Source organism: Phyllobates terribilis, unplaced genomic scaffold (assembly GCF_046119375.1).
Source record: "Phyllobates terribilis strain yellow unplaced genomic scaffold, ASM4611937v1 Scaffold_2__4_contigs__length_985480577, whole genome shotgun sequence".
NCBI classification, from domain to species: Eukaryota; Metazoa; Chordata; class Amphibia; order Anura; family Dendrobatidae; genus Phyllobates; species Phyllobates terribilis.
The window spans coordinates 367,337,777-367,364,901 of record NW_027362762.1 but is presented as its reverse complement, the minus strand read 5'-3'; the positions used below and the strand labels follow the sequence as shown (position 1 = coordinate 367,364,901).

Sequence of the window (27,125 nt, the reverse complement as noted above, 5' to 3'; positions counted from 1 at the left end):
ACTATTGGTGGCCTACCCTGCACAAGGACATAATAGACTTTGTTTCTGCCTGTGTGTCCTGCGCCCGCAACAAAGTCCCGAGACATCTGCCAGCCGGACGCCTCCTTCCGCTTCCTGTACCTGCTGCCCCCTGGCAGCATATAGCAATGGACTTTATAACTGATCTCCCCGTCTCTGCCGGTTGTACGGTCATTTGGGTGGTCGCTGACCGCTTTTCCAAGATGGCTCACTTTATTCCCCTGCCAGGCCTTCCGTCTGCACCCGAGCTGGCTAAAGACTTTATCCGCCACATCTTCCGTCTTCATGGCCTGCCCCTCCACATCGTGTCGGATCGTGGGGTACAGTTCACCTCACGTTTCTGGAGAGCCACTTGTAAACTACTAGACGTCACCCTGGACTTCTCTTCCGCTTACCACCCACAGTCCAATGGTCAAGTGGAGCGGATCAATCAGAACCTGACCAGTTACCTCCGGCACTTCGTTAATGCCCACCATTCTGACTGGGTGGATCTCCTACCATGGGCCGAGTTCTCTTATAATAATCACGAGAGCGAATCCTCCTCCAAATCCCCGTTTTTTGTAGTCTTTGGTCAGCATCCTCGGATTCCTTTTCCTGTCTCCACCTCTGTGGACAAGCCGGCTGCGGAATCTCTCGTTAGCAAATTTTCCTCCATATGGGAGAGTACCCGGTCCGCACTCCTTCTGTCATCCGAGCGTATGAAAAGACACGCTGACAAAAAACGCCTGGATCCTCCACAATTTCGTCCAGGAGATAAAGTCTGGCTCTCATCTAAATATGTTCGACTCAAGATACCTTCTTACAAGTTAGGGCCTCGGTTCATCGGTCCTCTGGAGGTCATCAGTCAGATCAACCCGGTGGCCTATAAATTGAAACTCCCGGCCAACTTACGGATCCCTAACTCCTTCCATGTATCTCTCCTCAAACCCGTGGTGCTTAACTCTTTTTCCAAGTCTACAGGTACGCCTCCTGCTCCGGTTTCTGCTGAGGACGAGTTTGAGGTAGAGAACATTCTTGCCACCAAAAGGGTAAGAGGAAAGACCTTTTTTCTGGTAGATTGGAAGGGGTTTGGTCCTGAGGAGAGAACGTGGGAGCCCCGGGAGAACATCCATGCCCCTCTCATCCTAGCTAAATTTCTATCTGGCCTAAAAAAGGGGGGGCCTAAAGGGGGGGTACTGTAGTGCCGGCATCCCTGCCCTCTGCTAGGCAGGGACGCTGTTCCCCTCACCGCTCTGCTCCGTGCCCGGCGTCCCTCTCCCACTCTGCTGGCAGCGCGCGCTCCTTCCCGGCCACTGTGCTTAGGGCGCGCGCGCGCGCCCTCCCTCCCTCTTAAAGGGGCCGCGCGCGCCGTCCTAAGGAGTCCCCGGCCAATGGCCGGAGGACTTTACCATATATAAGGCACCTCCTCCAAAATGGAGGTGCCCGAGCAATGTTGTTGCACCGTTCTACTCTGCTTCAGCCCTCAGGTCCCGTTGCCAGTTACCTGCCAGTTACCTGCCAGATTCCTGCCAGCTTGCTGTCCTAATCCTGCCTGATTTCCTGTTACCTGCCTGCCTGCCTGAGGTCCGACGGTCTGCCTTACAACTCCGGTCAGTCTGTCTAAGGACCAACTTGCCCGCTCACCTGGGAGCGCACATCAGCTACCTGCCTGCTTGCCTGAGGTCCGACGGTCTGCCTTACAACTCCGGTCAGTCTGTCTATGGACCAGCTTGCCCGCTCACCTGGGAGTGCTTCTCCGCTACCTGCCTGCTTGCCTGCCCGGAGGCTCCGCTGTCACGTGCTGACCATTTGACTTTTGAAATGACTTTGTGTGGCTTGTTTAAAGGAGTAAGAAGATGGCTCCAACCCCCAAGAGATTACAATGGTAATGTTTGATATGATGATAAGTTATATTAATCTATACTTGTATGTTGTTGTTTGATTTGTGGAGAAATTAAGGGTAACATTGCAGGCGCATGGTATAGAAATGATTACAGTTAGCCAGTCCTACAGATGGGAGGAGTTTTTGGGACTAAGAAGACAGTTACTTCCTGGTTCGAGGAGTCAGTAGTAGTTCGGGAAGAGATAAGGAAGTGAATCTCTTGCTTGGTTCTATGTAGTATTACGATTGCAAAGGTAGCAAGTTGAAAAAGTAACTGGTGAAGAAATGGAATTTATACCCTGCCAAGGCTGAGAGATCCTTGACGCCAGAGAAGTGAACCTGATTAAAGGTTGTCCAACTGCAGTGAGTACAGCCTGAACCAGAGTGTTTGATTTTTGCGATCTGAATTGCTAGAAAAGTGGTTGATTGTGACAGCGTTTGCGTTGCCTCTGGAAGCAAAGAAAAGAAGATTACCAGCTTGCCAGGTTGGGCACAGCCAGGAAGCTGACCAGGATGGGGCACAGGTACTATTGCAGAAGTAGGTTATAGACAGAAAGAAAAAAGATAACGTGGAGATGGTTACATATGTTATCTTATGCTATGTTTGTGAAACCTATCTTTCAAATTCTAAGCTGCCACTTGTAATCATCAAGCCCATGCCTCTGATGTGCCTAATGTATTTAATACCTACCACCTTCTGTATACAGTTCCCAACAAGTTCACCAGTAAATAATGTTCTATTTTCACAAGGTGGACTGAGATCTTCTTCATGTACTGCATAAATCTGTGGTTCCTATATCATCCTACAGTATTCTACCAGAGCGAGAAATTTGCCACTTTAAAATAAGTGATGCTTTATAAGAGCTACCCATAATGGCCACCATAAAACTATGCAGTGTTTGTTAAGGGATTAATGGAAATATTGCACAATTATTGCTGTCAAACAACTGTATATTCAGCATGTAGATTTGCTTTATACATGCATCAAAATCTGCAGAATCTAAAAATAAAAAGCTGCAAACAGAAAAGTCAATTGACTAGTTAAAGGTAACTAAAATGTTGCTGATTTTGAAAACTTCATGATTACACAAAATAACACCTAATTACTATTGGCATTAGAGACAAAAAAACATAAATTCAGACCATTTTCCTCTCAGTTGACTACTACAGAGCTCATTTTTATGTGCCATGTTTTATGCTTGTACAGATTTCCTGGCAGAAAAGAAAGTAGATGACAGTAAATTCCATCAACTATTTTTATAAACTACACAGAACTCCAGAGAGCCCCAAACAAGGTTGAAGTTTCTGATGGCAATGTGAAGAGCCAGCATGAGGCTGCCAGATACTCACTTTAGAAAATATTTACACTGATAAAATTATTCCACAGGGAGGAGTATGGCAGCTTTCCGAAAATTACGTTTTTTTTCCCTGTCTGCTACGCACCTATTAAAATGCAATTCGAGTCTTTTACATAAAGCAGAATAACACCTATTGTTTTTACACATATACATTCATGCATTTAAACACAAAAAAACTACTAAATTATAGAAACATGTTCTTTTTTCCTAAATAGAAGCAAAGCATGTTTTATTGAGTGGTGGGAAAATAAATATGGCATTTAATGTTTTTCATTTTGCTACAGTCTAATCAGACCTAAGGAAACTGTGCTATAGAATGCGTAAAGGACATTTGTTCTTAATTTGATCTGGGTTATCCTACTGTTTGATGTTGAGTAAAAATCTGAGATATTGCATAGTGGGATTTAGTAAATTTTCTTTATCCACTCTACATTGTTAAAAGAACAAGAAATACAATATTTTTTTTAATTAAAGGGAATCTGTCACCAAATTTTTGCCAACTAATTTATTAGCCAGTCTCAGATATGGCTTTTTCTTTGCCACTTTGCCCTGAAGGCCAGCATCTTGGAGTCGCCTCTTCACTGTAGACATTGACACTGGCATTTTGCGTGTACTATTTAATGAAGCTGCCAGTTGAGGAGCTGTGAGGCGTCAATTTCTCAAACTAGAGACTCTAATGTACTTGTCTTGTTGCTCAGTTGTGCAGCGGGGCCTCCCTCTTCTCTTTCTACTCTGGTTAGAGCCTGTTTGTGCTCTCCTCTGAAGGGAGTAGTACACACCTTTGTAGGAAATCTTCAGTTTCTTGGAAATTTCTCACATGGAATAGCCTTAATTTCTAAGAACAAGAATAGACTGCCGAGTTTCACATGAAAGTTCTCTTTTTCTGGCCATTTTGAGAGTTTCATAGAACAAACAAATATAATGCTCCAGATTCTCAACTAGCTCAAAGGAAGGTCAATTTTATAGCTTCTCAAATCAGCCAAACCGTTTTCAGCTGAGCTAACATACTTGTGCAAGGGTTTTCTATGGTTTTCTAAACATCCATTAGCCTTCTTACACAGTTAGCAAACACAATGTACCATTAAAACACTGGAGTGGTGGTTGTTGGAAATGGGCCTCTATACACCCATGTAGATATTGCAATAAAAGCAAGACGTTTGCAGCTAGAATAGTCATTTACCACATTAACAATGTATAGAGTATATTTATGATTCATTTAATGTTAGCTTCATTGGAAAAAAATGTGCTTTTCTTTCAAAAATCATGAAATTTCTAAATGACCCCAAACTTTTGAATGGTAGTGTATATCATTTATTGAGCCCGTATATAATTTGGTGGAAAAAAGGAAACGGATGGGCACACCTCCGGGCAAATATTAATCACTTTACTGCTCATATAAATATATCAATTACCAAATCCTCATAGCATATCTTACTTAATAAGGAGAGAGACCACCGTATACACCTGCATATGGACGCGTCTCCTGACACGTGTTTTGGCGCTAGCGTTTCTCAAACATGTGATAATTCTAATCACATGTTCAAGACACGTGTTCACCAGGGCCCGGAAATTATGCGAATCACGTCATCATATCTATGGCAGCAGCCCAAGCTACCCAAGAAGCCTCCGCGACTACCCGGAAGAGACGCAAGGTGCGTCACTGTAACCAAGGGGACCGGCGTCATCGGCATCACAGCATGAAACGCTGACAAGATGCCAAGAGCCACCGGAGCCACTGGGACAATGACACCCGTGAGTACAGGTATCGCGGAGCTTCCCCAGAGGATAGCGCAGTGATAACAAATTAATATAGATTTCAATCTGACGTGGTAACCCATAATATTGATCAGGACAACTAACTACTAACAAATTCTATAGTAAGTAGAGTTGTTCAGTGAATGGTACAGAAGATAAACCTTTATTTACAGATCTTGCTTAGTTTTTTGATTGTCTTTCCACAGTATTATTAATATATTTATTATTACCAAGCTAAAAATAATTTTAACTGTAGGCAAAATAAAAAAAATAAAAATTGTACGTGTTTTCTAACTATATATTTCAAAAGCTTTTGGCTCTCTTTATTTACAGTTACAACATGATTTCTACATTGCCATGCTGCAATTTTCCGTAGGGTTCAGATCAATTTATACATGTGAATTGGATAAATATGTGGTGGAATGAAGGAAAAATCGGTAAAAAATGTTTACTAAGTTTCAATTTCTTATTGGAAAGAAAAACTTTAGTATTTTTTTTCCTTTACTCACTTTCGGTAGAATGTGACAGAAGCTATCATTGTTTTAGCTTTGGGGATATTATGATACAAATTTGACTGATGTTCTAATTTGTGCAAGCAGATCTTCAAGCAGGGATGAAGGTCCCATTTGGCATCCAATAAAATACTGTACAAATGCCTCCCTGTTTACTGACATGCATATATAAAATCATAGTTAGCACCCCTACATCAAAGCTGCTACTACTCTGGCCACAGTTTCTATCTTCATACATAGGGAACCTGTTAAAAATAGTATGCATCCCACAATATTATTGCAACTATTTGCTTAGTGACATTCACCAAATGCAGAAATAGGCCCAAACACCAGTCCTTTTCATCCTTCAGTATAGTTACTTGTAAGAAACATAATTTCCCTTTCTGCAATTACTGCCAAAAAAGTAGTTATTCTTATTAGAAGGAAAGCTGTAACTATTAGTGTCAGGACTGCAATTTATATTCCTCAATCCTCAAGAGTTGGCAATGGCATGGTTAACTGTTGATTTATTGTGATTATAGAAATCTATGAACTGAATTAGGCTATATCTACATCAAATTTTTACCATACAGTTGAGGGATACATATTCTACTCCCTGCTGAGGAAGACATCTCATGCAAACTATGGATGCAACAGTATGTCTTTACTGTTGGATCCTATTCGATTATTTGACTTCCTTTGTAAGAACAGCATACAGTAACTTTGTAGAGACTTCATAGAGCCACAGTTTATTTAATCATTTCATGAGCTAAAACCATGCTTTTATTACTAATTACAAATCACATTGGTTCAGCTCCAGCTGACTGAGGCAGTGAAATATCAGTCGGACATCTTTCATAGTACTAATAGATGTGGAATACAACCACAGCAGTAATAATTAGTTCATTGCATAGATAAAGTGTATGCCAACACAGAACCATGAAAATAATATAACAATTTATGAAACAGGATGAAAATCAATCTACTTACATACATAAATACATTAACTGTGGATATAATTACTCCAGTAAAAACTATGATGCCAATTCAGTTTGATTACACTGTTCTACAGGCAAATTGGTTCAGAGACGAAAACAGTGGAACCTAACTAATTTTGTGGTGCTGAAAATTAATATGATGCTTAAATTTGCTGATTGGCTCTAATTTTCAAGATCCAGTGGAGGTTGTAATTACTCATGACACCTTTCAAGCAGGCTTAGAGAAAAATTGTGTCTTTATTATTTCATCATCATTAATTGCATTATTAGCAGCTAGTATATTATATCATCTATATAGTCTATTGAACCTTAAGTATTCTATCATCTTAGGTGACCAATCAAAAAACATCAACTCAGCTCTGATGACATAGTCCTAATTACAGTTGCATCGCATACTTTTATAAATGCTCTCTGTGTAAGGTATACAGATTTAGGATTTCTTAGCGTAGCTTCTTAGGATATTGACATGTTTCTATGCCTCCTTCTTGCATTAGCAAAGTGGATAGTTTTTTCTACATATGCGGAGAAGTCACTTTTGTGTCACAAATGCGAAACTTGACTATTATGATAAGGAAAGCCCACAACCTGTATTTTGGCTGCAGAATAGGAGACCAGGACAAGAGTTGGGCACCACACATATGCTGCAATAGATTTGCATCTTATCTTACCCAGTGGTTGCATGGGAAGAGGTAATGTATATCAACCAAACAAGAAAAAAATCAAGTGTTGGTGGCCATGTGATGATGCTTTACTGACGGCATACTGGCATATCCCCTGATGAACCCCAGCCACCGTATCCTGGAGGAAACATGTTGGGATTTCTTGGGACACATGAATTATGAAGTTTTGAAGTCTATGACAAGCTAAGTGCAAATATATCTTTAAGTATTTATGTGGTATATCAGCTCCATAAGGGTACAAGATAATTGAATCCCTGTATGGGATGTTTTGAGATATACAATTGATGAGGTTGATGGCAAACTAACCTGAATATACCTCTATTCATTGAATTAGTGTGTCAGCCTCAAATGGGTGTTAGATAAATCTATCTTCTTATCTTGTGTTATGAGACAGTTGTCTTGAATATAATATATTAAGTGTATTTTTGTATTTCAAGTCTTTCCAGTCTTCCATTTCTGTGCACCTTGGAATAGGGATACATTAGGGATATAAGGGACAGCTGCCGTGCAGCGGGGGTGCCATACCGTTTCAAAGTAAGGTGCCAACCTCCGCTGGTAGGCAGGGACTCCTTTAGGGGATACAAGGAGACTACTAGGGTACATGCAATATCCTGTCTACCCCTATCTATTTGAGTGATTAAGACTGTTTCCTTTGGGATATATGCATGACTATTTACTCGGAAAGACTTTTTTATGTGTTTTGTACACGTACCACATACAGAAGAACTGCCGGTTCCAAAAGCACCAGAAACATTTTCAGTCAAGTCAATTGAGAAAGAAAAGGGCTCTTGGTGTCATGAAGCATCTTCCTCTCACAACCCAGACTTTTTGTCAGAAGCCTCAACTAAACCACTCCTTGTAACACAAAGTGAAATGAATGATCTTGTTAGAGATTTGGATCTGCACAAGAGTAACCCTGAGTTCTTAGGTTCCAGGATACAGTAGTGGTATTTTCTAGCGGGCGTTTATCAGATTTCTCTGTTCCACAACCGTGATAAAGATCTATTCCAATATTTTTTCATGTAGGGCAATCTTGTGGCATGTAACAATATTGACACTTTAATGGACGCTCTGAAGATAAATCAGAATCCAGAGGAATGGAGACTCTTCATCAATTCATCCAAAACAAGCCTAATAGCCATCTTGCTGCATAATGGCAATGTGCTATCATCAATTCTGGTTGGTTATGCAGTCCACATAAAGCATATGACAACATGAAACATCTTTTGTGGTGCCTGAACTATGACCATGATTTGTGGCCCTCCTATGGTGACTTAAAGGGAACCTGCCCGTGCCCCCTGAAGCAGCATCATTTGCATGTACACATATAAATACAGTGCCTAACAGTCCCTGTGTTACATTACATACTAGTCGGCCCACTTAGCATGTTATCACGCCTCTGTTGGCGTGATAACATAACTTGCAAGCGCAGCATCATGGCAAGTGCTATACTTACCTTGCACATGTGTGCGGCTTTTTCCCTACTCGTCATTGATCCTCTAAAGCCGGGTGTACGCGTCTCAGCTTCAGAGGATCAAAGATGAGGGGAAGAAGCTGCACGCTTGAGCGAGTTAAGTATATCGCTACCAATGATGCCGGCACTTGTAAGTTATGTTATCACGCACACAGGGGAGTGATAACATGCTAAGTAGGCCAACTTGTATGGGGACACTAACACCCCAATGACTAGTCACAGCCCTCATTTACATATCATAAACAGACTTTAGAAATTCTTTTTCTAAAGATCTGTTTATGTATGTAATGTAACACATGGACTGCTAGGCAGGGAATTTATATATGTACAAGCACCTGCTGCTGGTTCTGGAGGCACTTGGGACCTGACAGGTTTCCTATAAAGGCGGCTGCCATCTTACTTGGTCTCCAGAGTGGTTTCAGAAAGTACTGCTGCTTTCTGTGTGAGAAGTATAGTAGTACAAGAGAATATCACTACAATAAAAGAGACTGGCCTCTTCCACATTAATTTCGGCAAGGGAGTAAAAATGTCCGGCATCAAGTACTTGTTAACCCACATAAGATTTTATTACCATCATTGCATATCATTTTGGGCCTAATGAAGAACTTTGTAAAGGCAATGGATAAAAATGCAACATTATTCAAATATCTCATTGATAAATTTCCAAGGTTGAGTGAAGCAAAGATAAAGGAAGGAGTCTTTATTAAACCTCAGATTTGTACGCTTCTTCAAGATGAGGAGTTTCTCCGTTTGTTGCAGGGCAATGAAAAGGCTGCATGGGTAGAATTTGCATTAGTGGTAATTAATTTTTTTGGAAACTATGAAGTGAGCAGATAACTATGAAGTGTTGGTTGAAGATCTCCACAAAACATATAAGGATCTGGGCAGTAACTTGTCCTTAAAGATTAATTTCTTACATTCACATCTCGACCTCTTCCCACCAAACTGCGGAGCAGTAAGTGACAAGCATAGTGGGAGATTTAACCAAAATATTGCAGCTATGGAGAAAATATATAGTGGAAAATGAAATCCATCAATGCTTGCAGTTTACTGTTGGACAATTGTAAGAGATGATCCAATTCAGGAGTACAAGAGACATGCAAAAAGTGGTGTCACTAAATGAGTACCAAATTTTGCATTACAATTTCTGTAACTGTTTATAATTTGCAATAATGTTTAGACATGTTTTAGTCATTTGAATTGTTGCTATGTGTCCTCTAAATAAATATCAGAAAATTGGCATAACAAAATATTCTGCATCTATATATTTGCAAAAATAAAAATGTTTCAAAGTACTGAAAAATATTTAGATTTGATAGTCCTCAGTGATTGATACCTTTTAATGGCTAACTGAAAAGATGGTAACAAATTTCAAGCTTTCGAGACTATGCAGGTCTCTTCATCAGGCTAGTATACCACAAAATCTGAAGAGTCACATACACAATAAGACACACAAAAATGCAATAGGTAAGACAGGTGATAAAAAGCAGAGCTATTATGGAAGCGATAAACAGTTCTGGCTATAAATATTATAGCAGTTAATAGATAAGGAGTGTGAAGGTTTTATTGTCCTGTGACTAGGTCCAGTGTTATGTTGGCCTCACAAGTCTGAGGAGCACATTCCTTAGTTGATGTAAAATGACATAAATCCATGCGACACATTCATTCCTGCTCTGAAAGTGTTAAATGTCACCATCAGTTTATATTCTGAGATTCTTCTTTCTCTTTGAGATGTGAAGTTACCTTTTAATACCAATAATTTCATGTCTTTTATGCTGTGATGAGGGGAACAAAAATGCTTGGCTACAGGTAGATCTATTCTTTTTTCTTTTATTGTGTGGCGATGATGATTCATCCTTGTTCTAAGTTTTTGTGCTGTCTCCCCTACATAAAGACGCCCAGCTGGACATATGGTACATATAATTAAGTACACTACATTAGATGTGATACAGCTGAACTTACCTGGGATCTAATGCAGTGTACTTAATTATATGTACCAAATGTCCAGCTGAGGGTCTTTATGTAGGGGAGACAGTGCAAAAAAGGGGGGCGGCATATATACCAGGATGGGGGATATTGTCAGAATTGGGGGACATTACCCCTATACCAGGGTCAGCAGAAGACCCCCTCCCCCTTAAAAGTGCATCATGACCACATTTTTTGCTTAAATTTTTATTTTTTTATTTTCCTCCTCTGAAACCTAGGTGTGTCTTATGGTCCGGTGCGTCTTATAGTCCAAAAAATATGGTAACTCTTAGACAGGTAAGGCATTTTTTTGGGAAAAAAACATGTTTCCAAACATAAACAATTTCTTCACATACAAACCACCATATGCATCAACTAATACTCTCCTGTCATAACCAGCTGGATACGTAAGTGCCAGATTTCTTAATTAGCTTTACTAGCCTATAAAAAGCAATAATTCTAACTTTTAGGGCATTTTGACATCAAAGTCTGATGATTTATTGCAAAGATTTCAGTATCAAAAAATGCACAAAGAAATATAACTCTACAAAGCAGCACTAAAGCAAAATATGTTTTACATAACAATAAAGTTATACATTATTTGAAAGTAAACACAATCAAATCAAATAAGAATATAAACATTGAGTATAATATAAACAATTCCTGATTTAAAAGCTGTCTGATCCAATAGAACCATCCATAAAAATTATACACTAATATGAAGAAAAAAGAAAAATGACTGAAAAAATAACATGATTGTATTTAAGAACTATACTAGAAAATGCATTATTTTCATTAAAGAGGATTTCAAGCCAGCAAGAAAAACTTACTTAAAAAAGGTAAATCTATGTAACAGCAGGACCCGCCTCCAACAGTCGCTGTATCTAACAGTCAACCTGTTAAATGTCACTGTCAAATTCTTGCTCTGCAAAAAATAAGCCCTCACATAGCTCTATCGACCAAAAAGTGAAAGTGCTACGAGTCTCAAAAAATGGTGACACAATAAAAAAAGATTTTTTTTTATTTCTGATTTTTTAATAATAACACTGGACACGTTTGGTCTTGTCACAATTGTACTGATGAAAAGAACCATATTACCAGGTCAAACCATTCCCCAAAAAAGTGTTAGAATTGCAATTTTTTTTTCAGTTTCGCCACAATTGCATTTTTTTCCATTTTCCAGTATATTATGTGGTAAAGTGAATAGTGGCACCCAAAAGTACAGCTTATCTCACAAAAAACATGTCTGCAGATGTTTATGTGGACAGAAAAAGCAAAAAGTAAGAAGGGGAGGAAAAAACTGAAACAAAAAAGTAAAAAGTAGAAATTGTCCATGTTGGAAAGGGGTTAAATTATTCAAAAAAGTTGTTAAACTATATAAACTAGTCATTGTTAAATATCTTCTTATAAATCGATCAACCATGTTTAGAGTAAAATAGAAATGTGAAAAAACTACATACCTTTGCAAACTGAGCATTTATCCATTTCGTGAATGTTTTCCTTTGAACATCTTCTCTTTCATCTGAAAACATGAAAAATACTGGACTTAGTTTAAGCAAATAAGCTAACTGCGCCTGGAAATAGCAACAGTTAAATAGTTAGCGTTGTTCCAATAAATTGTTTATAAATCAATAGCACAAGTAAATTAAAGAAATGTAATATATGTTTTTTACACTAGATGCTTCTTCTTACACCTGCCTCCTGAAGACATCATTCACTCTGAAATATAGCAAAAATTACACTTGCTCAAGACAAGACAGATTGCTCGTTAACTAAGGGATCAGTTTTCAGTTGACTATAGAAGTCTGTCAGAGAGAGAGAAGGAAGGAAAAGCAGATTGAAAGATGAACACAAATGTAGTTACTACTTTCTAGAAAATGTTTGTATTTCTGACCCCAGTTCTGGATGTACAGCTACAGAGCTCAGTACTGCTGTTTAATGTTTACATGCTGATGAGGCTCTGATCCTGTACTACATAGAGATCAGAGAGCAGTAATGTCACTGTCTCTTATGTTGCTGTGTATGGGTGACAGCCTACTTGATTTCATTATATCTGCCTGACAAATAGGCTGACAGCCATCTGGCTACACTATATATACTGTATCTATGTGACTGGCATCTTATACAAGCCTGTATGCATTTATAATACTATCTAACCACTCTACTCATGGGCTGTGAATGTGTAAGTAGTAGAGATGAACGGATCTTTTAAAATTGAAATTCACCGACTTTGATGAATTTTCCCCAAAACTTTGATTTGATGCAAATTAGCGCGAATCTCAATACTGCAAAGCTTGTAATTGCTCAGAAAATTCAATTGGGAGAGAGCTTACACTCTGAACCCTGCTAACCATAAGAGCTCACACTCTACAGACAATCCAAATTACTCTTCGAAAATTTTCACTCCTTCCTTAACATTAAAAGGAAACTGTCACCAGAAAAAAACGCTATTAACCTGCATATGTGGGGTTAAACTGGAGGTTAATGGCGTTATTAACCTGTCTGGTGCCTGCACTTAGCTGAACACTACGGGGAAAAAATTAACTTTATTTCCCCCAGCAGCGCAATGGTTTCAGTCATGGGGGCGGCTCCGTTGTGGGTTCAGTCACCTATCTGAGAATACAGAGTGGCGGCTGTAACTGCACCCTGGGCACTGACTGACATCCGGCCCCAATGCAATGCCAGTGTCAGTCAAGGCAAGGGGCACAGTTACTGCTGCCGCTATGTATTCTTATTGTGGTGACTGAACCTGTACCGGCACTGCCCTCATGGCTGAAACCTGAACACTGCCGGGGAGAAAAAAGTTCATTTTCTCCATGCAGTGTTTGGCTAAGTGCAGATGCCAGGCAGTTTAATAATGCTATTAACCTGCTAACTCTTTAAGTCCATTGCTTGAGATTGTCAAATTTGAAAACTAGAAAATAGAAGTTTTCCACTTTAAGATATGCGGACTAGTGTTGAGCCACCCCCGTAGTGTACGAGTTCGGTTCGGTTCGTCGAACACCCGTGTGTTCGCCGAACTGTTCGTCGAACACCTTCGAACACCGTTAAAACCAATGGCAGGCAAACAAAAACACATAGAAACACATAGAAAACACCTTCAAAGGTGTCCAAAAGCTGACAAACTGCTCAGAAGACATAACTAACACATGGAAAAGTGACAAGTACATATAGTCATACGAAAATAAAAGAGGTGGAGGAGTAAAAGGAGGGGGAGACACAGATATAGGCATGTCATGCCCTTCTAAAATCCAAAAAGTGAGAAGCCGAGACGGCCAGTCCGCTCCTGCCCGTGCCACCTCCGTGTCGCCGGGTTTGTGCCAGAGCCGCGGTGAACCTTGACGGCCAGCCCCCCTCTCCCAATACTGGTGCCTGTCCGCTGGTGGGTCGAGAGAGCCCCCCTGTGGTGGAGGCAGCTCTAATCTTTTTAATTTAAATTGTCCCTCTAATTTGAATGAATACACTTTAAATCCATTTACAAGGATCTATTGGAGGGCAAGTCTCATGCCAGCAGCCGCGTAATTCCAGCTCCAGTAGCGTCCACTAAAGCTGCTGCAGTTAAAAAGCTTTTATAAGGATCGAGCTCGGCTGTCCACCGCAAGGCATCCTAGTGCCAGTCCCAGCCCCTATGCCTTGGGGTGCCTCCTGATGCTCTTCACTAAGTATCCCGTGGTCCCGAAGCATTTCCTTTGAAAAAATTAAGTGTCCAAACTACAGGTGGTGTAGCTTGCTTAACAGCCGGGATAATCCGCTGACTAGCAGACACTGCTACTAGGCACAAAGTATTTCCTGGGCTAGATGCAGTTAAAAATTTGTAAGTAGATACTCTCGTTGGATGCTGAGAAAGCATTCCATAGAGTCTCCTGGCACGCCATATATGATTCTCTTAAAAAGCTTGGGGTAGGGGTCTAGGGGACCCTTTTATAGCCAAAATCACGGCCCTGTATCACAATACGTCACCTAGGCTGAAGATAAATGGAACTGTAGCACCGAGGGCTCGGTTGCTACAGACGTATTGCACCTCACCCAGAGGTGTGATATCTCACTCTCAGATAAGGATGGAGTGTGGATCAGGACCCGACACCTGCATGCATTACACCACATTGCCGTGGGGCAGGGCGACCAATATGCCCCTGAGATGGGCACGACAGTCCCTGTCCCTGGCTGGAGTGGGGGGAGGGAACACTGAGGAAGGGGAACCCTGCAGTGCAGGAGCAGGGAGGAAGCAGTTCCTGGATGCATTGAGAAGGGAGTATAAAAGGTGGGCACCATCTTAGTTCAGTGCAGAGAAGTCTGAGCAGAAGTGGCAGGGAGCAGGGGCTCTGCATGAGCTCTGCTCCGGAGGCGGGCCTAGTAACAGAGGCCCAGGCCTGCAAGAGGGAGAAGGAAGGAAGAGGAGCGGAGAAGGCTCCAGGAACGAGGAATGAAGGGATCCCAGGGGTGCGGACGGGCGAGTCGCCACCGCACGCCCGAATCCACCTGCGTGGAGGGGTCAGGCCAAAGGGGGAGACCGGTCCCCGAACTAGTGGAGGCAGGAAACGACCCTCAGCTAGAAACCGGAGGCTCTGACATTTTATGTGGCGCAGCCCCTTGCTCCACCCGCTAGGAAGGCACCACATAGGGTCAGGGAAACTGGCGCCAAGTTTACCAAGAGGAGGCCCGAGGCAGCCGGACAGAAGTGTTGGTAAGAAAGGCCAGACAAAGGACACACAAAGGGGGTCCTGTGAAGCGCTCCAAAGTTATCTGGGAGTTGTCTGAGCCCCTCACCTGGTGAGCACAGTACGACGTGGGCAGCCGTTACCTGCAGACGTGGTCTGGATAATAAGAACTGTGAGTAAAGGCCCTGAACTGCATCACTGACTCCGTGTCGTTACTGCTGCTGCCCTGCACTATCACCCCCATCCTCCGCATACACTGCCCTGAGGCTATACTCCTCCCGTGGGGAGTTATGCTACGCTCTGCTGCACCCACAACACCAGCCTTAGCGGTCTGCCCTATAGCGGCGGTTCACTCTGACCGCAATCCACGGGTGGCGTAGTCGGACATTTAAACATTAAAACCACATAAATAGTTCCGCCACTGGTTTGACCGCCCTGAGCCACGGAACCGGATCGCCGCCACGAAGACTACAACCACCAGCATCCACCAAAAAGGGTCCGGCTCCGGGTGTCCCAAGGCCCAGGGGGTGCGTCAGAACATTTTCATCACCTTTCACAATCACCAATGGGACAAGGCAGGGATGTCCTCTGTCCCCTCTCTTATACATCCTAGTGACGGAGCACCTGCTCTCATCAATTCGCCATAACCCCAATATTAGGTGGATTGAGGTGGGAGGCACCGAGTACAAGTGCTCTCTATTTGCTGATGATGTCCTAGTATATATCACTCAATCACATATATCCATCCCTGCTGTTATGGCTGAAATAGATCACTTTGTTACATGGTAAAATTTTAAAATCAATGCAGCGAAGTCTGAGGCCCTCGATGTCTCCCTCCCTAAATCCATATAGGATTCCATCCAGTCCAACTTTCCCTTTGCCTGGCCCTCACAGGGTATCAAATACTTAGGAATTCCTATTCATAGAGACCTCTCCCATCTATGTTATCTTAATTTTGGGCCCTTTATTGAACAATTCCATACAGACCACGGTTGGCAAGTTAGAACTGTAAGATTCACTACGTGAACCACTGGTGTTTTGTGGAAAAGCACATGTACACCGCGTTCCAAATTATTATGCAAAAAGTGTTTAGGAGTGATAAGGGAAGAATTTGTTTGTTTGTCAGTTAAACTCATTGATGGTGATGTGTGTCAGGGCTCTTTATATCACTGTAAGCAATTGCAGACACCTGTGCTAATTAGTTTGGCAGGTGTGTCCAATGAAAGGCAAGACTACTTAAGAAGGCTCTCTCACATTATTAAGCAGCCTACATTTTCTGCCAAAATGGGAAAGAAAAAGGATGTGTCGGCTGCTGAGAAGCAACAAATTGTGGAGTGTTTAGGTCAAGGCATGACTACAATCAACATTGTGCGATGATCAGGATGAAGTGTCTTGGCAATCAAGAAGTATGTAGCTGATTCACAGTACACACGTGTGCGTGCTGATAAGGGCAAATTGAGGACTCTTTCCTACAGGCAATTACGTCAGGTTGAAACAGCAGCGGCAAAAAAGCCTTGTCATAGCAGCAGACAAGTTTTTGAAGCTGCTTGTGCCTCCAACGTCCCCCGAACAACAAGATGCAGGGTCCTTCAGAGGTTTGCAGCTGTGCATATGCCATCCTGTCGACCTCCTCTATCCACTTCACACAAGCAGAAACGGCTCCAGTGGGCCAAACATTACATGAAGACTGATTTCAAAACTGTTTTGTTCACGGATGAGTGCCGTGCAGCGCTCGATGGTCCAGATGAATGGAGTGGAGGATGGCTGGTTGATGGACACCCCACGCAAACACGGCTACAGCGCCAACAAGGAGGAGGTGGAGTAATGTTTTGGGCTGGAATCATGGGGAGAGAGATTGTCGGCCCCTTTAGGATCCCTGAAGGCGCTAAAGATGAACTCCATAATGTATGTGGATTTTCTCAAACAGCACTTCCTGCCATGTTTCAAGAAGAAGAACCGTGTATTTCACAGCAAGATCATTTTTCTGCATGATAATGCACCATCTCATGCTGCACATAAAACATCTGCATCTCTGGCTGATATGGGCATAAAAGGGGACAAACTTATGGTGTGACCCCCATGCTCCCCTGACCTCTACCCCATTCAGAACCTTTGGAGCATCATTAAAAGGAGTGTCTATGATGGCGGGAGGCAGTTCACATCTAAGCAACAGCTCTGGGAGGGTATTCTGTCCTCATGCAAAACAATTGAAGCAGAAACCATCCAAAACCTGACAAATTCAATGGACGAGAGAGTTCAGAAGCTCCTTTCGAACAAGGGGTCCTATGTGAAAATGTAACATCACCTAGAATAAAGTTTTGAGTTGAAAACTGTTTGATTTCAGTTTCTAACAACCTGCTAATGCTTATAATTTCAAAAATGACCATTTTTTTGGTCTTTATTAAAATGAAAAGGTTGATCGAAAAGTTTGGGGGATCTAAGAGTGTGGCAACCCAGTAGTCATGATTACTTCGAATTCTGACAATATGAGGGTCATGCTGCAGGTAGTGCAGCAAGAAGGCACTTATGTGTCTTGCGCATCTCGGAGCCCCAAAATTATTTTCCGGGCTAGATGCCGCTAAAAATTATTTTTAATTTTAAATCTGGTGAAGCTTATTATAGATGGCCTAATAGGATCAGTGCTGCACACTGCTACAAAGCCCAAATTATTTTCCAGTCAAGATACAGATAAACATGATTAGTAATTTGAAAGCTTAAAACGGTTGGTAGGGTGATTTTAACCAATCATCAAGCTTTTACTCTCCCCAGGATGACACAGGGGTAGAAAAGTCGTTTCGGATCCATGATTTGTTCATCTTTATGAACGTGAGTCTGTCTACATTATCAGTGGAGAGCCGCGTGCGCTTATCTGTCAGCACACCACCAGCAGCGCTGAACACACGTTCAGACAGAACGCTGGCTGCGGGGCATGACAAGATCTCCAAGGCGTAAGTGGCTAGCTCCGGCCATTTATCCAGATTGGAAGCCCAAAAAGAGCAAGGGTCCAGTGACACAGTCGTGGCTTCAATGTTTACTTGGAGATACTCCTGTACCATCGTCTCTAGGCGTTGACTATGTGTCAGACTTCTTGTCTCCTGTGGCCTTGCAAAGGATGGGCTAAAAAAGTGGTGAAATGATTCCGCAAAATTGATGTTACCAGCAGATACTGTGGTTCTGTTACGGTTTGAGCGCTGAACACTTGACGGTCCCACGGTTGGCAAGTTGGAACTGTGAGATTCACTACGTGCACCACTGGTATTTTGTGGAAAAGCACATGTAAGATTCTGCAACAGTCTCTGCTGATACTCCTGCATGCGTGCATCCCTTTCTATGGCAGGAATAATTTCTGCAAATTTACTTTTGTACCGGGGATCTAACAGTGTGGCAACCCAGTAGTCAGGATTATTTCTAATTCTCACAATTCGAGGGTCATGTTGCAGGTAGTGCAGCAAGAAGGCACTCATGTGTGTTGCGCATCCAGGAGCACCAAGTCCCTGTTGTGTTGGTGGCGAGGTAACAATCATGCTTCCTTCCTCTGTCCTCTCCCCCCAACCTCGCACAACAGAAATGTGATCAAGGTCTCCCTCATCTGATGAGTCTTCCATCAGTTCGTCCTCCACTTCTTCCTGGGCTCCTGCACCTTCCTCACTAGTTTGGCTGCTACCATGCGCCCTGGTAAAACCATCTCCCCCACCCTCACATGCCTGCCGCCTTGGTGCTGCCGACCGTCTGGACCTTGCAGATGTTAGCCCTTCCGCATACAACTCCTCCTCCTCTACTTCCTCCACCTCCTCTTGTGCCACCACCTGACTCCGAATTCTGTTTAACATGTGCTCCAGCATGTAAATCACCGGAATGGTCATGCTGATAATGGCATCGTCAGCACTAAACATCTTCGTCGCCATTTCAAAACTGTGCAGAAGGGTGCATAGGTTCCTGATCTGAGACCACTCCTCCAGCGTGATTTGCCCCACCTCTGAATCTCGTTGGCCCAGGCTATACGTCAGAACGTATTGCACCAGGGCTTGTCGGTGCTGCCACAGTCGCTGCAACATGTGCAGAGTTGAATTCCACCGGGTAGGCACATCGCATTTTAGCCGGTGAAGTGGCAGGCCCAACGACTTGTGTAGAGATGTAAGTCGCTGAGCTGCGGGATGCGAACGGCGGAAGTGAGCACACAGCGACCGTGCCCTCTGCAGAAGGCCATCTATTCTGGGATAGTGGGCTAAAAATTGCTGGACAACCAGGTTCAACACGTGAGCCATACAAGGCACGTGTGTGACATTGCCCCGGCGAAGGGCCGCACCCAGGTTTGCAGCATTGTCGCACACGGCCTTCCCTGGTTTCAGGTCCAGTGGAGACAACCATTCATGAAATTGGTTCTCCAGAGCTGACCACAACTCCTCAGCTGTGTGACTCACATTTCCCAGACATTTCAATGTAAAAACCGCCTGATGACGTTGAGCCCTACTGCCAGCATAGTAAGGAGGTGTGCAGGATCCCTTCTGCGCAGTTAGAAAGCTTGTGGCATGACCAGACAGGCTTTGGGTGCAGGTGGAAGACTGAGAGGAGGTTGAGGAGGCAGAAGCAGTGGAGGAACTTTGACATAAAGAGGATTGACGCACAACTCGTGGGGACGGCAAGACTTGGACAGCAGCCCCTTGTCCTGCTGTCACCCTAGTTACCCAGTGCCCAGTCAGCGACATGTAAAGCCCCTGTCCATGCCTACCCGTCCAAGTGTCTGTGGTGAAATGCACCCTGTCACACACAGAGTTTATCAAAGAAGCGGTGATGTTGTGTGCGACATGCTGGTGGAGCGCAGGCACACCTTTCTTTGATAAGTAGTGCCGACTGGGCATCTGGTACTGGGGCACTGCGACGGACATAAGGTCTCGAAAATCCTCTGTGTCCACCAGGCGGAAAGGCAGCATTTCTGTAGCCAAGAGCTTGCAGATGGTGAAATTCAACCTCTTAGCTTTCTCATGGCTAGGAGGAAATGGTCTTTTACTTGTCCACATCTGAGGGACCGAGGGCTGGCTATTGTGCTTAGACGGGGTTGATAAGGGTGTCCCCGGCAAACTGCAGGTCTGTGAGGAAGATGCAGGCGGACATGTTAGGTTGCCTTGATCCAAAGGTGGTGCTATCGATGTCGGACAGCGCTCAACACCAGCTGGTGTTACCACCTCCAAAGAAAATGATGACCTGCCAATCACGCTGGCTGTTGCGGGTAAAGAGGTGGCAGGTCTGCGCCCCAAAACAGGTGTGACTGCTGTCCCCCCAGTCACAGAGGATGAAGAGGCCGCGGATGCACAAGATATGGCAGACGGTGATTGGCCCAGCCGGCTAGGCCGCATTGTAGCACACTGAGCTTCCCACTGCAACTTATGCTTCATGTCCATGTGCCGGTTCATGCATGAAGTACTCAAACTATGTATTTTTTGGCCTCTACTTAGCTTTTGCTGACAAATGTTACAGATAACACGAGTTGGGTCATCTTTATCGATCTGAAAAAATGCCCAGGCTATGCAAGGCTTAGCACCCATGCGACCTGAAGAGCCACCACGACTTGTGGTGAGAGGCAGAGTTGTGTTTGAGGATGCAGTTGTTGACGTGCTTCCAGTACTACGTCTCTGTCCAGGAAGGCGCAACCTGACCTCGTCGTCACTAGCATCTTCCTCCACCTCCTCTGCTGACCTCATCTCTTGGCTGACTGTGGGTTGACAGTAAGTGGGATCTCCGACCTCATCGTCATCACCCTGTGCGTTATCACACCCGTCGTCCTCAGAGCCAACCTGTTCCTGCCCTGACAAAAAACTAAAGTTGTCGCTCCAATCAGGTATTTGAGTCTTATCATCGTCTTCCTCATTGTCTCCACCAACAGGAGTTACAGTTTGGGAATGAGGGTCTACATTATGGTCAGAACCTTCTGCGTCTGGTCCTGGATCCGACTCATAAAGATTCTGGGCATCAGTGCAGATCATTTCCTCGTCTGGATTCACAGAAGCGCTGGAGTCGACCTCTGATTCCCAGGCTATAGTATGAGTAAACAGCTCTGCAGACTCAACCATCTGTTCTACCTCATACTCAGACGGGCAGCTGGAGATTTGGGAGCTGTGAGGAAGCAAGTGCGATTTGGGTGACACCTTTGAGGACTGGAGTATTTGTGATGTTGAAGTTGATGTGGAGGAGAGCCCACTTAAAGGAGCACTTGATATCCGTTGAAGCACCTGCTGTTTTTGTGCCTCATCTGGAATTTGTAGCGATTGGCGTGGCCGTAAGAAAGGGATCTTATCACATTGTCCGCTAAAAGAAGTAGACATTTTAGTTTGGCTGGAAGATGGTCTTTCTTCTGCACCTACCCCACGGACACAACCTTTTTTCCCGTTCCCAACACGCCTATTCCCCTTTCCACCAGCAGCAGGCCTTTTTCCACTCATTTTGGTGGTTAACTAATTCACAACTCTGGAGTTGTTTGCACAAAAAAACAATGGATGGTAACCGAGCAGAGCTGAGTGGCCAAACTGTGGTATTAGGCCAAAACTATTGGCTGGGCTAGATGCAGAAAAAAATTATTTTTAATTTGCAACCTGATGGAGGTCAGTATAGATGGACTAATAGACCAAGTCCCACACACTGCTAGAAGCCCAAATATTTTTTCAGAGCTAGATGCAGAAAAAAATTATTTTTAATTTGCAACCTGATGGAGGTCAGTATAGATGGACTAATAGACCAAGTCCCACACACTGCTAGAAGCCCAAATATTTTTTCAGAGCTAGATGCAGAAAAAAAATATTTTTAATTTGCAACCTGATGGAGGTCAGTATAGATGGACTAATAGAACAAGTCCCACACGCTGCTAGAAGCCCAAATATTTTTTCAGAGATAAATGAAGAAAAAAATTATTTTTAATTTGCAACCTGATGGAGGTCAGTATAGATGGACTAATAGACCAAGTCCCACACACTGCTAGAAGCCCAAATATTTTTTCAGAGCTAGATGCAGAAAAAAATTATTTTTAATTTGCAACCTGATGGAGGTCAGTATAGATGGACTAATAGACCAAGTCCCACACACTGCTAGAAGCCCAAATATTTTTTCAGAGCTAGATGCAGAAAAAAATTATTTTTAATTTGCAACCTGATGGAGGTCAGTATAGATGGACTAATAGAACAAGTCCCACACGCTGCAAGAAGCCCAAATATTTTTTCAGAGATAAATGAAGAAAAAAATTATTTTTAATTTGCAACCTGATGGAGGTCAGTATAGATGGACTAATAGACCAAGTCCCACACACTGCTAGAAGCCCAAATATTTTTTCAGAGCTAGATGCAGAAAAAAATTATTTTTAATTTGCAACCTGATGGAGGTCAGTATAGATGGACTAATAGACCAAGTACCACACACTGCTAGAAGCCCAAATATTTTTTCAGAGCTAGATGCAGAAAAAAATTATTTTTAATTTGCAACCTGATGGAGGTCAGTATAGATGGACTAATAGAGCAAGTCCCACACACCGCTAGAAGCCCAAATATTTTTTCAGAGCTAGATGCAGAAATTTTTTTTATTCAATTTGCAACCTGATGGAGGTCAGTATAGATGGACTAATAGACCAAGTCCCACACACTGCTAGAAGCCCAAATATTTTTTCAGAGCTAGATGCAGAAAAAAATTATTTTTAATTTGCAACCTGATGGAGGTCAGTATAGATGGACTAATAGACCAAGTCCCACACACCGCTAGAAGCCCAAATATTTTTTCAGAGCTAGATGCAGAAATTTTTTTTATTCAATTTGCAACCTGATGGAGGTCAGTATAGATGGACTAATAGACCAAGTCCCACACACTGCTAGAAGCCCAAATATTTTTTCAGAGCTAGATGCAGAAAATTTTTTTATTCAATTTGCAACCTGATGGAGGTCAGTATAGATGGACTAATAGACCAAGTCCCACACACTGCTAGAAGCCCAAATATTTTTTCAGAGCTAGATGCAGAAAAAAAATATTTTTAATTTGCAACCTGATGGAGGTCAGTATAGATGGACTAATAGACCAAGTCCCACACACTGCTAGAAGCCCAAATATTTTTTCAGAGCTAGATGCAGAAAAAAAATATTTTTAATTTGCAACCTGATGGAGGTCAGTATAGATGGACTAATAGAACAAGTCCCACACGCTGCTAGAAGCCCAAATATTTTTTCAGCGATAAATGAAGAAAAAAATTATTTTTAATTTGCAACCTGATGGAGGTCAGTATAGATGGACTAATAGACCAAGTCCCACACACTGCTAGAAGCCCAAATATTTTTTCAGAGCTAGATGCAGAAAAAAATTATTTTTAATTTGCAACCTGATGGAGGTCAGTATAGATGGACTAATAGACCAAGTCCCACACACTGCTAGAAGCCCAAATATTTTTTCAGAGCTAGATGCAGAAAAAAATTATTTTTAATTTGCAACCTGATGGAGGTCAGTATAGATGGACAAATAGAACAAGTCCCACACGCTGCTAGAAGCCCAAATATTTTTTCAGAGATAAATGAAGAAAAAAATTATTTTTAATTTGCAACCTGATGGAGGTCAGTATAGATGGACTAATAGACCAAGTCCCACACACTGCTAGAAGCCCAAATATTTTTTCAGAGCTAGATGCAGAAAAAAATTATTTTTAATTTGCAACCTGATGGAGGTCAGTATAGATGGACTAATAGACCAAGTCCCACACACTGCTAGAAGCCCAAATATTTTTTCAGAGCTAGATGCAGAAAAAAATTAAATTCAGTTTGCAACCTGATGGAGGTCAGTATAGATGGACTAATAGAATGATGCTATGCCCAAAAGATTTTACTTCACTAGGTGCAGTAAAAAAATTGGTATTCTATACACAGGTGGTATATCTTGCAACACAGATAGGCTACTCCACTGACTAACACACTCTGCAATAGGCCAAAAAGGATTAGCTTTGCTAGATTCAGCCAAATGCTGTGAAAAAAACTTGCACAGCACTGGCACAGACCTGCCTGGCAAAAACTGATAGGAACTGATGTAACCTAGTCCTGAAAAGGACTCCAATTACAATTAGTCTTTACTCCCACAATCTATCTATTTAAGAGCACAGACCTGCCTGATAAAAGTCGTAGGAAATGCTGTAACCTAGTCCTTAAAAGGACTGCAATCACAACTATTCCCTACTCCCAAGCTATCTGTATATTTGTGCGAAAATTGGCTTGAAATTAACAAGGTATAGCGCACACAGCAACAGCGGTGCCGTCTAACACGCAGCTGCAGCAGTGAGAAAATGGTGGCGACGGGGAAAATGGCTTGGTCTTATAGGGCAAGGACATGTGACATACACTGCCAATCACACATGCCCTTGCTTGTGTGAAAAAAAGCACTTCGCTCCGTGTGTGCGCTGCTGATAGGCTGACAGATTGCACCTCCCCACTGCAAATGCGGGAAAGAGAAAAAAAAATGGAGATCTTCATTGTTCCTGCAGAGATCCATCCCCTGCCCCTCCCCCCGCCCCGCTGTACACTCAAACTGCGTATTAACATTAATTTTCATCATTACTGAGAAAAAATCCAGTTATGATTTTGGTGCACGAACAGTTATCGAACATAACCTCGAACAGCCGAATTTTTCTCAAATTGTTCGTGTTCGCCGACCGGCTCGAACACCGCCCAAAACAGCTCGAATTTGAGATTGGCGAACAGTTCGAGTAGAACAACGCTCATCTCTAGTGATGAGCGAGCACTAAAATGCTCGGGTACTCGTTGCTCGGGTCGAGCAAATTGGAATGCCCAAAGTAAGTCTATGGGAAACTCAAGCATTTTTCCGGCGGCTCCCCCCGGTGGTCTGCAGAGGGCCTAAAAATTGCCCAAATCGACGGGAACAGTGCTCAAATGACATGGGAACAGCATGGGGAAGACCCCTGGAAGCATTTGTGACTCCCAGGTCACTGCTGTCAACAATGTTGTCAGAGGTATTACGCCACTTTTACGAACTCCTTATCTGGCCATGTGGTATGTGACACATCATCAGACACATGCATACAATGCTGAAAAGACATGGGAACAGCATGGGTAAGACCCCTGGAAGCATCTCTGACTCCCAAGTCATTGTATAAAAGTGTGCCCACCATAAGTGATCCTTGGCGCATGCGAAGATGCCTCCCACCATGCACCTGTTGTTGCAGACTTGCAGAAATCACCATCCACATCCTTGTCCCAGTGCAGAGTTCAGTTGGCCCTACCCCATTCCTTGGAATGCAAGCGCAAGTATGCAGCCAACCAGACAGGCTTCAATACTATACTGCCAAGTTTTTGACAGCTGCTTGCACTTGAAATGTGGCCTTTTAGCCTTGTGGAGGCGGAAGCTGTCCATAACCTCATGGCGGCGGCAGCAGGGTGTCCATACTCGGTTCCCAGCCACCACTATTTCTCAAGGTGTCTTCTCCACCTTCCATAAGCACGGGTCCCAGAACATTACCCGTGCCCTCCCCAAGGCACTTACATGCACTGGGAAGGACGGCCTACCCACAAACACGTGGACAGGTGAATGTGGCCATGGATGGTACAGAGCCAGTCGACATTAAAAATGCAGCCATAGAGTGTCTGGGAACCTTCCCACACACTTTTCTTAGCCAGGGCTACTTCTCGGCAGAGTTGGACGGGCCCACCAGAGAACTGAACACTCTTCAACTGGGCCCTGGCTTCTCCTTCAGGAGAGTTAATGGTGCCGAATGAGGCCATGATGATGATAGAGGCCACCATTTGCTTAGTTTTCTGCTACTTGGAATGCAAGCGCAAGTATGCAACCAGGCACCCACCCACCCAATGGCTGCAATACTATACTGCCAAATTTTGATAGCGACTTGCACTTGAAATGTGGTCTTTTAGGCTCGTGGAGGCGGAAGCTGTCCACAACCTTATGGCAGCGGCCGGGTGTCCATACTTGGTCCCCAGCCGCTACTATTTGTCCCGGTGTCATCTCCGCCTTCCTCAAGCACGGGTCCTACAACATTACCCGTGCCCTCCTCAGTGCACTTACTGGGAAGGACCGCCTAACCACAAACACATGGACAAGGGACTGTGGCCACGGATGGTACGGAGCCAGTCTACAGCTTGTCAGTGAAAGTTGTATTTTACCACAGCCATATTTTTTAGCTCGGTGAAAGGACTGACTTTTGGGAAACCGTATCTACTCCAGGAGTCATTTCTCCCAGGAAGTCCTCTAATGCAGCTTGACACATAAGCAATTGCAGCAGCCCGTCCAACATCAGCTCACACTTGTCGGTGGTGCTTCGACACACAAACATCTTTCTTTGCCCTTTAATTTCATGACTACAGAGTTGGGCAATGGCCTGATCTGCAATGCGGTTTCAGAAATAACATGCAATTAAGCACGTTCAATCCACATTAAAAAAAAAGCAGCCATAGCGTGTCCGGGAACCTTCCTACACACTTTTCTTAGCCAGGGCTGCTTCATTGCAGGGTTGGACGGGCCCACCAGAGAACTGGAGACTCCTCCGGTGGGCCCTGGCTTCTCCTTCAGGAGAGTTCATAGTGCCGACGTGAGGCCATGATGATAATAGAGGCCATCTGCTTAGTTTTCTGTTACTTAGAATGCAAGCGCAAGTATGCAGCCAGCCAACCACCCACCCACCCACAGGCTGCAATATTAAACTGCCAGATTTCTGGGCAGCTGCTTGCACTTGAAATGTGGCCTTTTAGGCTCATGGAGATGAAAGCTTTTCACAACCTCATGGCGGCGGCCGTGTGTCCATATTCGGTCCCCAGCCACCACTATTTCTTCCGATATCATCTCCGCCTTTCACAAGCATGGGTCCCACAACATTACCCGTGCCCTCC

The 27,125-nt window shown here is 43.4% G+C and overlaps 1 protein-coding gene across 11 annotated transcripts in view; it reads right to left on the bottom strand.

Moving 5' to 3' along the window:
- DMD (dystrophin) overlaps window positions 1-27,125 on the bottom strand; it is a 3,940,859-nt gene that overhangs the window by 3,388,707 nt on the left and 525,027 nt on the right. For all 11 annotated transcript variants that reach the window (XM_073664716.1, XM_073664719.1, XM_073664714.1 and 8 more), the window contains exon 2: window positions 12,061-12,122. In XM_073664716.1, the coding sequence (XP_073520817.1) occupies window positions 12,061-12,122 (62 nt within the window). The remainder of the gene's footprint in view (window positions 1-12,060; window positions 12,123-27,125) is intronic.